Consider the following 13,212-nt stretch of genomic DNA (forward strand, 5'->3'; position numbering starts at 1 on the left):
AGGCTGAAAACCGTTCACTCCATATCTATCTCTAATAACTTTGGTTGCTGCATTAACAAAACTTTTGCCTATTAAGAGTTCAGATCTTAATCCTTCTCTCCCCCCCCCCCGGCCTAAATTGTTTTGGAGGATCAGATGTGGACAACCCATTGTTCTTCTGACTGACAAATATATAGAAAACTGTTAAAAGATAAGCAGACTGTATAATTCTTACTGCTGTTCAGAAATTGCTTGGATTCCCAAAAATCCCACCGCACACACACACATGCATTTTTTTTCTGGGGAATTCTGGAAGTTGAAGTCCACACAGCTTAAAGTTGCTGAGATTGAAAAGCACTGTTGTAACTTACGCACTTTTTGTGATTAAAATTATAAAATCCAGAGGGGGAAAAAAGGTAGCTGAGTTTCACATTCTGATTTGGATAGTTAGAACTACTTGCATTAAAATGTAAATGAAAAAGATTTATCATACCCTCCTAACAGTGAAAAGACTATTTATTAGCTGCTATCCAGCTAATGCTGGACAAAATGTCACAGACTATCCAGGCCTGCAGCTTAATGTAACTGTAATAAACACATATATCTGAATTATCTCCTTAATTACTGCTTTAAGCTTTTTTTTTTTTGGGGGGGGGGAAGGCAGTAGTTCAACAATGTTCAATATTAATTGATTGAATAATAATTGAAATGTTCAAACCTAACTTGACTATGATCCTTTTAATTGCTGGTAATTTTATTTACTCTTAAATAGCATGGTAATGTTTGAAATACAGTGTTTAAGCTGTTTTTGGTAAGCATGTACAGCTGCCAGGCACAAATTTAGACCAAAGCCACAGTTTCTATTTAAAGATTTAGTACTGTACACCACTGAGGGAAAAAATAACTGAAAAGGCATTGTAAGTTGCAGTTCTCTTAATTCTCTATTTTTATTGCACTAACCATAATCACATTCAACTCCAGTGGGACTGAAATGCACCCAGCATTCTTCCATTTCATCTAGGTAGATGTCTTGCATAACTGCACCCCCCCCCAAATATGTAAAATACCACAGAAGCAATTACGGAGCTTCATTCCAGAGCAGTTTAGTAAAAATTGCCCTTCTTCAGATACAATGTTGTTTAAATAAAGCCTGAAAGTCCACATCCAAATCACATTACCTTCATGACTTAAAACCTCAGAGCAATCAATACACGTGAATGCAAGCATTCTGATTTAATACTTTTTATTATATTTCTCCATAAGATAAAAAAATATAGAAGAAACGAAAGTTAGAAAAAGAAAAGTGCAAAGAGAGAAAGAAAAGTAATGAGTTTGACTTTCTCCAGTGCAATAGATTGCAAAAATAATACAACTTCCACCTTTTTCTTTGCCTTTCAAAACATTTCAAGGCATTTCTAACATGACAAAATCATTTTAAACATCAAAACCTACAGTCGTGTGAAAAAGTAAGTACACTTTCTTTGAGTTCTGTGATTTTACGTATCACAACATAGTAAAAATCATCTGGTCCTTAGCAGTTATTAAAAGTAGGTAAATACAACCTCAGATGAACAACAACACATGACATATTACACCATGTCATCATTTATTTTACAAAAAGAAAGCTGAAACGGAGAAGCCACCTGTGAAAAACTTAGTACATCCTTACTGCTTCCACAGGTATGATCCACTGATCATCAGCAAGTGTAACTATCTCTATAAAAGTCAAAGTTGTAGGCCAGTGGTGGAGAACCTATGGCACTCATGCCAGAGGCAGCACTCAGAGCCCTCTCTGTGGGCACGCGCGCCATGCCCCTGAGATGGCAACCGTCCCTCTTCAACCAGCCGCCCGCTAACTCGCCAAGGTCCCAGATGCATCCCAGCACGGTTGGTTTCCCTCTTCCCCGCCCTTTCCCTCCTGGCTTCGCATGCTCTCCTTTTCCCATGCACAACTCACTGCATCACCTCCTCAACTGTCGGTTGAGGGGCCGGCAGGCTGTGGCTGCTGACGGGCCCCCATGCGCTCGCTGGCCTCTGTGTGCGGGGGCCGTTGGTGTCAGGCAGCAGCTGCCCCAGCCCCTGCCTCACTTTGCCCTGAGACAATGGCACCCCTGTCCTGCCTTGCCTTGGATATGGCCAGTCTAGACAAAAGAAGGAGTAGTGATGACATGATAGCAGTATTCCTGTATTTTAGGGGCTGCCACAAAGAAGAGGGGGTCAACTTATTTTCCAAGGCAAGAAAAGAAACAATGGATGGAAACTAATCAAGGAGACAAGCAACCTGGAATTAAGGAGAAACTTCTTAACAGTGAGGACAATTAACCAGTGGAACAGCTTTGCCTTCAGAAATTGTGGGTGTTTCATCACTGGAGGTTTTTACGACTGGACAGCCACCTATCTGAAATGGTACAGGGTCTACTGCATGAGCAGAGAGTTGGATTAGAAGACCGCCAAAGTCCCTTCCAGCTCTCTTCTGATTGATTGAAATGACAAGGCTTCTGGAGCAGTCATTTGAACAGACAAGGCCAAAGTAGAGATATTTGGCCATAATGTTCAGTGCCATGTTTGGTGAAAACCAAACACAGTGTATCAGCACGAACAACTCATACCAACCATCAAGCACAGTGATGGAAGGGTGATGATTTGGGCCTGTTTTGCAGCCACAGGTCTTGGGCCTTTGCAGTCATTGAGTTGATCATGAACTCCTCTGTATACCAAAATATTCTAGAGTCAAATGTGAGGCCATTTATCCAACAGCTAAAGCTTGGCTGACATTGGGTCATGCAACAGGTGAATGATCCCAAGCACACCAGCAAATCTACAACAGAATGGCTGGAGAAAAAAAAGAATCAAGGTGTTGCAATGGCCCAGTCAAAGTACAGATCTCAACCCAACTGAAATGCTGTGTCTGCACATAAACAAATGCCCACAAACCTCAATGAACTGAAGCGATGTTGTAAACAATGGGCCAAAATTTCTCTACAACGATGTGAGAGACTGAAAATGTCATACAGAAAACAATTACTTCAAATTATTACGGCTAAAGGCGGTTCTACAAGCTATTGAATCATAAGGCGAACTTAGTTTTTCATACATGGCTTCTCCATGTTGGCTTTCTTTTTGTAACATAAATGATGACGTGTGTTCACCTGAGGTTGCGCTTTTAGGAACTGCTAAGGACCAGATGATTTTTACTATGTCCTGATACGTAAAACCACAGAACTCACAGAGAGCGTGCTTACTTTTTCACAGGACTATAAAACCAGGGTTTTTTTTTCAGTTTCAAGCAAGCAATACAAAAGCAATTATGAATGCAACCATTCTGAATGCTATTCTACTACTACATCCAGTGATGTGCCAATGTTACAATGCTACTTGCTACTCTCCTGTAATTTTGGCAATCAGCAAATAAATGTATTTAGGTCTCCTAGAAGTATAAGGTACAGGAATTCTGGGAGCTGTAGCCACAAGAGTTGACAAGAGTTCCAGTTCTAATTCAACACTGATACCTCCACAGAGACAGAAAGTTCTTAACACGACCAGTCAAAAGTATAGGTGGGTAGTCCTCAGCTTACAACCACAAATGAGACTGGTACTTCCGTTGCTAAATGTGGCAGTTGTTAAGCAAATTATGCCTGTTTTCTGGAACCTCTTTGCCATGGTTGTTAAGTGAATCAGCCTAGCTATTATGTGACTCACATGGTCATTATATGAATCTGCCTTCCTCCTTGGTTTTGCTTGTTGGAAGTCAGCTAGGAAGGTCACAAATTGTGAACATATGTTCCTGGAATGCTGCAACTATCATAAATAGTTGCTGGTTGCCAGGAACCCAAATTTTGATCACGTGGCCCTGTGGATGCTGTAATACAGTGGTTCTCAACCTTTTTAATGCCGTGACCCCCAACCGGTCATATGTCGAGGACTACTCAACCGGTCATAAGTTGAGGACTACTCAACTGGTGCAGCACCGTTTGCAGAATGGGACTTTTGGTGGGCTCAGCAGGGCAGAGAGAGTCTGGACAATTCCTATTGGCTTTTGAAAGCCAATAGAATTAGACTCTATTCAAGAGAGTCTATTCTATTGGCTTTTAAAAGCCAATAGAATAAAAGGGAGTAGCACAGCTAAGGGGGAAAAAATGGCAGACTGCGTTGTTTGGCGACCCCCGTGAAATGGTCATTCGACCCCAAATGGGGTCCCGACCCACAGGTTGAGAACCACTGCTGTAATAGTTAAATGCAAGGACAATTGTAAGTCACTTTTTTCACTGCTGTCATAACTTTGAACTGTTGCTAAACGAATGGCTGTAAATCAGAGGCTGCAGGTATTTCAGGTTCCTTCTTTTAAAGATCAAGTAAAGATTTCTTCTCATTTAACATTGTGTCTTACATAACCCAATGCTTTCATCATAATGAGGACAGGGGCATCAAAGGTTCACTCCTTTGGTATGTATGACATCACAATGGACATAAAGGAAGCAAAAGTGTATCTAAAGAGGGAGCTTCTGCCATTTGTCTCCCCTCCCATCCTTGCCTCCTCTTGACATTCTCTGCAGAGTCCATTGATCACACTGTGGCCAAGCTCAAATGCCCACATTGGAGGGTGACTTTGAAAATAATAAAGACTAATAATGATGAATTTGATGAATCCTGTTATAAAGCTGTCTAACTAGGATACACCCAGATGGCTACATTAAAATGCATTCCTCCAGCCCTTGAATAGACTAGAATTCTTTATTGGCCAAGTGTGATTGGACACACAAAGAATTTGTCTCTGGTGCATAAGCAGTGGGCAGGAACGTAAATTGCCCTGATCACTGAGTTTTAATTTACCTCGGGCATGAGGCAACAACTGCAGTTGTACTTTGGACATGGGACAATGTAAAGAAAACGATGGTCATCACCAATAAGTGCATCAAATTCTACGGTTCAGCCATGCCTTGTCTTTTAGCATTTGCCATTTTAGGTTACAACTTAATGCTCTGGTTAATGGTAGGGACAGTCTGGGTTAGAAAAAAAAGGAAGAGAGGCGGGTTAGAAGAGTACAGGAAAATATGGAATCCACCTTTTGCTTTACATTTTCCAATGTAAAGTCTCTAAAATCCCATGGCTGAGCCAGGGAGCAAGGGACATAAATTTTTCTCGGGAAAAACCTATCTGCTCCCAAAGACAACAGATTGGCTCAGAAGGAAGCTGTTTCATTTCCCTGTGTATGGCTAGTCTAGCTAAAAGAAGGGCTGGGGATGACATGATAGCAGTATTCCAGTATCTGAAGGGCTGCCATAAAGAAAAAGAGGTCAAATTATTCTCCAAAGCACCTGAAGGCAACGCAAGAAACAATGGGTGGAAACTAATCAAAGAGAGAAGCAACCTGGAATGAAGGAGAAACTTCCTAACAGTGAGGACAACTAACCAATGGAACAGCTTTTGCCTTCAGACGTTGTAGGCGCTTTATCACTGGAGGTTTTAAAGAAAAGACTGGACAGCCAACCTGTCTGAAATGGTCTCCTGCTTGAGCAGGAGGCTGCACTAGAAGACCTCCAACGTCCCTTCCAGTTCTATTCTGACTGATTGATCGCGGACTGATAGCATCCAAAGGAGCCCGCAAAAGCGAGTGCCTCTGCCTTGGATCGCGCCGTCCGCCCAAGCCCAAAGTTGCCTGGGCAGGCTCTGCCCCTTGTCTTGCGCACAGCACGCCAGCAGAGGGCGCGCAGGGCATCCGCGGCGTCCCCAGTTTAGCGGTCGCTTCAAAGCAGCCCCGCTCCGGCTGCAAAGCCACAGAAGCTTAATGGCGCCCTTGTGCTCAGATTAGCTATTCCCTTTCTCTCCTCCTCCTCCTCCTCCCCCCCTCCCCTCTCCCCACCTTCTTCCTTCCTCAAGGGACAGAAGGAGGGGGGGAAGACGAGCAGAAAGCAGCCTGCCGCCGAGGCGAGGAAGGCGCGCAGACCAGCCTGGGCAGCAGCGGCGGCCGCAGCAGCAGCAGCAGCGGCAGAATGCGCGGGGCGCCCACACCCTGGCCAGGCTGCTCGCGCCCCTGAGGAGCGGGCGGCAGCGCGTGGTCCATGCAAACCCCGGCGGGAGCGACAGAGCTCAGGAGGCGCCCACTGGGCAGAGGCGGCCGAGGCGGCGGGCTTTTCTCTTTCCGAGGACGGCGCCGTCAACAACAGCAGCAGCAGCAACAGCAGCAAGAGAAGGGTGAGGCGTCGCCGTCGCCGGGCTCGTTGTATTTCCTCGCAGGCGGTATCCCTCGGGCGCTACTCTGGCTAGGCCGCCCGCATCGCCGGCGCGGCGGCTGAAGGGCTCCGCGTCCGGCGATGAGATGGAGCGCTCGCCCGTGTGCAGGGGCTATAAGCGGCGTCGATTTGCGAAGGCGGCCGAGCATTAGCCAGCTTGCTCAGCTGTCATCCGTCGAGCGGGCTAGCATCTAGCTTGTCTTAAAGGGCATCCGTAAACATGATGTAGCGTAGGAGGGGAAGCCACGCTAACCTGGACCACGGTGGCGTCGTACTGGAGGCATTTACGGTGGGGAGTTTGCGTGGCCTTTCCCAGTCTTTTATTTTCTTAGGATGATGGAGAAAGGCGTCCTCCCCAAACTCCCATTGAAGGGCCTTATTGGCGCTTATCAGCGTGTCTCTGTGTGTGTGTGTGTGTGTGTGTGTGTGTGTAAAGATGGACGGGTGCTATGCTAACAACAGCTGAATTCCGTGAGGCAAGCAACTTCCCTGGAATTCAGAGAGACTTGCTCCCAAATTAGTGCCAAGATTGCAGATGCCAGAATCAGCACTTGCAATAGCTTATACAATTTGGGCCATGCTATTAATCAGAATTGAATAAGTTTGGTTTGAAAGAAGTTTATTATAGAATGGTCTGGTATGTCCAATCACTCTCTGTGTGTACAGTTATGTGTACACTCTTAATGTTCACAATAGGAACTGGCATATCCATCGCTAAGGGGTGTGGTCACTAAGCGAGACATCAGTTGACTGCGACTTGTGATTTTATTGCTGACTTCTCCATTGACTCCGCTTGTCACAAGCCAGCTGTGAAGCATGCAAATGGCAGTTAATGTGATGGCGGGACCTGTGATGGTCATAAATGTGTGCCAATTGTGAAATGCCTGAATCTCATGTAACTGTGGGGCCTCTGTGATGGTCGTTAATGTGAGGACCAGTTTTAAAGTTACCTTTTTCAGCACTGTTGTAATTGGTTGCTAAACAGGAGATCCTTTGTTAAGCGAGGACTATTTGTATTAGCACATATGTACACATAGACCAGTGGTTCTCAACCTTTCTAATGCCGCGACCCCATAATACAGTTCCCCATGTTGTGGTGACCCCCAACCACTTATACATCACCGGGTGCCAGGGGCGTGGCCAAAGAAAAGGGGAAAAAATGGCGGACAGCCTTGTTTGGCGACCCCCGTGAAATGGTCGTTCGACCCAAATGGGGTCCCGACCCATAGGTTGAGAACCACTGACATAGACAATACAATTTAATACAATTTTGGATCTTTTTTCTTACAATTAATGACATAGCCCCATTTGGCTGCCATCCTAACATCATGTTTTTTATTAAATATTTTTCAACCCATTTCTAGAATGAGCAGTGGAGGTGAGTAGAGACAATATGAGGATGGAGCATACAGCTACCGGCATCTACACCTTCCTTTACTTTAATTCTTGGACTGTTTTGGCACCTCTTTGCTGGGAAGAATCAGCAAGAGCAATCTCCTCCTAACTTAATCCTCTCTACCAACAGATATTCTGAGAGGAGAAAAAATAATACTAGGTTTAATATATTTTGGCTATACTTGATTGTTTGGGGAGAGCTAATAGAATAGAAGGGGGAAAATTATTTAATTAGCTTTCAAGGCATTCAGATTAGAGTAAGAGTTATAATTGCAGGAAATCTCACCTTGTAGATATTCTGACTTGCTAAGGTTGATAATATTTTGTCATTCATGTTGGCTGGGGTTGACAGGTGTTGCTTAATATATCTAGAGGGCACCCAGAAGTATAATGTTCAATCTTAGTTACATAAGCATTTTTTAAATATACATAAATAAGAAAAACCAAGTCCTTCCAGCTCATAGTGATGGAGAAAATGGAAGCTTTGACTTTTGTTGCTAAGGTTGAGAAGCACTGCTCCAGATCCTCTGTCAGTATCCTTTATATTGGTCATATTGGTGTACTGTTCAGAGTTGCTATTTAGGAATAACTACAGGCCACCAGTTCCTATTCCCGGATCTTTGGTTAAAGGAGAGTGGGTGGGCGGGCGGGTGGATGGATGGATGGATGGATGGATGGGATCAAGGTGAACATGGATCCTCAGGAATGCTCCCTCCCACTAGAAATCTTCAGTTGCAGTGGCTGAAGCAGCTGTCAGTTTTTGGCAAGACAAGTTGAAGGGGTGGGGAAAGAAAAATGACCAACCTACATGGCTGTATAAGGTGGGGGCTGTTTAGTAAAAGTTATCTGGATTCATAAATATATCCCAGTATCAGCGTTTGATATATGCCATGCCTCTTTAAAGAGGTGTGATTCTGGTTCTCTGAAATATTGAGAGAATATTTTCGTTTTTTCTTTCCTTCTTATAAATGATTTTAAAAATACTGTGGTCATAGCTGAAATGATTAGCTTAGAATCTCTTCCTCTCCTCTTTTTCTCTATCAGTTATTTGAATTAACTGGGTGATGATTGCCCAACTTCTAATTGCTCCCAAAATTTGTTCCTGCAATGATGATGGAAGATGATAAGAATCTAAACTTAGCCTAGAAAGAACCTTGGGAGGAACTGTATACTACATCCTGCTCCTTTCCGGCTATTAAATATGTGACAGTGCCTTGAACATTTTTTGAAAAACTTCGGGTCTTCTAATGCAAAGATGAACTAATTTCTAGTCCCTCTAGTTCAGTGTTTCTCAACCTTGACAATTTTAAGGCATGTGGACTTCAACTCCCAGAATTCCACAGCCAGCAATGCTGGCTGTGGAATTCTGGGAGTTGAAGTCCATATGCCTTAAAATTGTCCAGGTTGAGAAACACTGCGTCTAGTTCTTCAGCATGAATAGGCTCATAGATATTTTAAAGGCAGGCTTGCCGAAACAGCTTGCAGAAAACCCACTCAAATCAATCAAGAAGATACTCATGGTTGACTGCATGAAAACCGGGGCGATATTTAAGAAGGGAACATCTAAAAAAAATGCCTTCCTCAATTATGCTTTGATGGTAATCAGTGCTGAGCCTGCAGTTTTGGTTATGTAGGTTTCTTCACATGAAATGTTCAGTGGTAAGAGAATCACAAGACCAAATTTGAGAGGACAAAAGTATGTTTTAAATGGCACTTGGAACTGACAAGCTGTGATTTAAATGAGGTTAAGTACACTAACTGTATGCTGGAGTAAAGTCTACATATTACTTCATGTTTGAACTACATGGGACTTGGAGGCTTTATGTCTGAGTAACGATGCTTGGTCAACTAGGCTTCAGCCTTAAACAAACTTTCTTGGGGATCAATCTCATGGAAATGAAAGAGACATGTTACTAAGTCAACTTGCACAATGTTGTACTGTTAGTTGAATGGCTTATCCTGAAGAGCACACCCTCTGCTTTTAAATGCTTTCTTCATTTGGTGAAATATAATAACAACATAAATATATAAAAACAAACACACAACAACAACAAAATACAGTAACGCTACAATAATCCACATGTATTCATACATATACATATATAAAACCATGGTTAAAATGAACTAATTGTAAACCATTTTTAAATGATCCATATAATATTAAACAAGCTCAGACCTTTAGTATGTTGTTAAAACTTTAGTATATTGTTAAAACTAGGCCATATAGAAACATATTGTTTCATCTTCCTATTTTTTTTTTTTTACAACATAAAGACATTTCAAGAACTGACAAGCCAAGATAAGACAGGATGTGTGAAAACTCTTCTAGATGTTGCCCTTTAATCTGCATTTGCCAGTATTATTGCAGAACTCCCCGTACTGGCAAAATTAAACCCATAGTGTGAAATGCTGTTGGTTCTCTTCTCATCTCCCTACTACTCTAGCTCTGCTGCTTGCTTTGGCTGCAGCATTAGTGCTGCCACTATCTATTTTCCTAGGTGTGTCTTTGCCCGATGTCATCCCTTCCAACTCTTGTGTGTGTGTGTGTGTGGGTGGGTGGGTGTGTGTGTGTGTGAGAGAGAGAGAGAGAGGGGGGGAGGGCCCTCACAGTATGTGTTTCTTAGGTTAAAAAGGAGGTGGGGGGAATAATGAAAGGGAATTTCTTCAGCACATGAATTTCCTGGTCTTGTAGCATTAAAGCATGTGATTATGAAAACCAGCCCCTTCTCCCATGTAGGATGAGGCCAATATCACAAGAAATAAAAAGAATCAAACTTCATTCAAAATCAAAAAAGGAAAAGGGAGACTGTGGTGGCTCCTTTTTAACTTTTAAGTAGTTGGATGTGGTAGAGGCTATAAGAATACAGAACTGTTCAAAACACAGACCTATGAAAAGAATATCCAATTAGAAAGAATATACAGGAGAACATAAAACTCTTAGCAGTTCAAAGGATGATAGATCTGCTACTAATATAAAAGCAGTTCTGACAGGAAGAGGTGCGGGTTTGCATAGAAGGACTGGATATGTACGGGGCCAATAGCAATGCACACTGTTAAAAAGCAACATTATGCATTATTTCTAGCTCATCTAGAAATGTTATCTGTGCTGTAGGAAGAAATGATGCCTGCAAGTAGGGTTCCTGCTTCCTTTCATGAGGGTTTTTCACCAAGCTTCTCCCTCCAGTTTTTTTACTAACTCTTTGTTTTTAACAGAGGCTAAAGAGGTTCCTTTCCTTTTCCCAACCTCAGCATATAGCTTCACTTTCCTTTTCTCCTGGGATTTTCCACTGGCCTTTTCAAAGGCAACATCTTTTCCTCCTTAGCGGAATGTTCCTGACTTTGCATGTGACCCAGGACAACAGTCTGTTCCTTGTGCAGATGTAGATTACATATCTTAGATGAATGAAAGTAAAATTCAGAAATGTGTCTGGCTAGTAGTTAAAGTGGTATGACTGCTTGCCATCCAATTCACCAGCCTTCCTTTGGCTCTTTTTTTTCATCCTGGTTGATATATAGCTTTCATTTGATCAATGTTTTGGGTTACCCTACACTGTTTTTAAAAATCTAGTTTGATTACAAGACTTTCATTCCAACAAACATTTACTTTTAATTCTATGATTCTCCCATAACTAGTTTGGAACTTTAATAGTCTTTAAAATTCTTCTTCCAATTCTCTGCTGTTCTCTTACTAAGTCATAGGCTGATTATGTAAGAACCATTTTCCCTTTTTGCTGCTAAAAGTAGTTAGATTTCTTCCTTTTCCTTTGTTACAAATGTGAAGATGCACTACTGGGAATATTTACAACACAATAGAGATAAATCTTTGCAAGAAGAAAACTCTATAGAGAATTGCCTGGGCTCCTTTGAGATACAGAGATTACTACAGCATCTCTCTCAAAAATATTGAGATATTTATATATTGCTGTGTGGGAGACGAAACAATTCTTAGATATACGACATTCTGTAATCTGATAAAAAAAACGTCCAGTCCTTTTTGGCAGATTCCTTTGCTTTTAACAGCTGCCTGAAAGGCAGCACTTTTTCAGTTTTAGGCAGGGGAGCAAACCTATGGACGAAGCTCCATCTGCTTCATTTCTGCATGCCAGGTAGGCGGTGAGGGCACAGGAGTCTGCCAGGAAAAAAAGTTAGCAATCTTAGTGGGGGGGGGGGAAGCCAATAATTGCTCTTCACATGGCTGCTGATTCACTAACTATTTATAGTGTATAGTTTATCCCTCCCCCTTTTTTATTTCAAAGTGGGACTGTGGGCTTGGTAAATTATATCTTCAGATTTAGTGCACTAACCCACAAATGCACACTTTGTACTTTTGAATGGCAAGAGGCCCTCACATCCTCAAGTATGCATCTCCATAATGAAGTTCCATGTTGGGACCACATCTGGCCATCTAATTACATTGAAACTGCTGACATAAAACCTTGAGCATTGTGAACTGGAATAATAAAAAAAAAACCTCAGATGGCAAATTGTATGAGAAGCTCTTCACTGCAAATGTCTACCACTCACTTCCCCATACACAAATACATCAGCAATCCAATGAAGAATGAAGGAATGAGTAACAAAAATGAGATGGAGGGATAGGGGCCAGGGTTTCTCCACACTTACCACCCACCCATATTTCAAGTGTTCTTTTGTATACAGCTTCATCTTAGATCGTAGTTCAAATAATTTATAACTATTTGGACCGGGAGGCTTTACTCACAGTCACTCATGCCCTTGTCACCTCAAGACTGGATTACTGTAACATGCTCTACATGGGGCTACCCTTGAAGGGCGTTCGGAGGCTGCAGTTGGTTCAGAACGCAGCCACGAGAGCGATTGTGGGCGCGCCAAGGTACGCCCACGTGTCATCTATCCTCCGCGACCTGCACTGGCTTCCTGTGGGTCTCCGGATGCAATTCAAGGTGTTGGTTATCACCTTTAAAGCCCTTCATGGCATAGGGCCAGGTTACTTACAGGACCGCATTCTGCCGCACAGTTCCCAGAGACCGGTGAGGTCCCATAGATTGGGCCTCCTTCAGGTCCCATCGGCCAGACAATGTCGGCTGGCGGGCCCCCGGGGAAGGGCCTTTTCTGTGGTGGCTCCGACCTGGTGGAATCAACTTCCCCCCGAGGTTCAAACTACTCCCACCCTGCCGGCCTTTAAGAAAGCCGTTAAAACTCTCCTGTTCCGGCAGGCCTGGGGCTGATGTCCCGGGGGGGGATATGATCGGACTCGCGGTATGACTATTATTTTATTGTTTTATGATTGTTTTAACTCTGTATGCCCCCCTGAGTCCTTTGGGATTGGGCGGCATATAAATAAAATTAAATACAAATACAAATACAATATACTATATGGTGATCATACTGTTGTTTTTTTACATTCTGCGCTTATCCCACATACACATTCCAGTGGGAGAGAAAAAAGAGATTGCTGCTTCTTGAAAGTTTAGGACCGGGTTCATGTAATTCTTGAAAATATCCAGTGAAAATGACATCCAATGCCGGTCTCATTTTTTGCAACTGAGTGTAAGGTATAGGCCTGTGCTATCTGGCGAATCTCATTCAAAAGAGAACACTTTGCCATAATATTGTTAAGATTCCAGGT

At 42.9% G+C, this 13,212-nt stretch overlaps 1 protein-coding gene across 1 annotated transcript in view; it reads left to right on the forward strand.

The window, feature by feature from the left end:
- The first annotated feature begins 5,747 nt into the window (after window positions 1-5,747).
- The window catches only part of RNF144A (ring finger protein 144A), a 69,773-nt gene continuing 62,308 nt past the window's right edge, over window positions 5,748-13,212 (forward strand). Inside the window, exon 1 of the mRNA XM_039331896.1 lies at window positions 5,748-6,171. Coding sequence (XP_039187830.1) covers window positions 6,039-6,171 — 133 coding nt within the window. The 5' untranslated portion in view covers window positions 5,748-6,038. The remainder of the gene's footprint in view (window positions 6,172-13,212) is intronic.

The sequence above is a fragment of the Crotalus tigris genome, unplaced genomic scaffold, assembly GCF_016545835.1.
Source record: "Crotalus tigris isolate CLP2741 ecotype Arizona unplaced genomic scaffold, ASM1654583v1 scf7180000024439.5362192, whole genome shotgun sequence".
In the NCBI taxonomy this organism is placed as follows: Eukaryota; Metazoa; Chordata; class Lepidosauria; order Squamata; family Viperidae; genus Crotalus; species Crotalus tigris.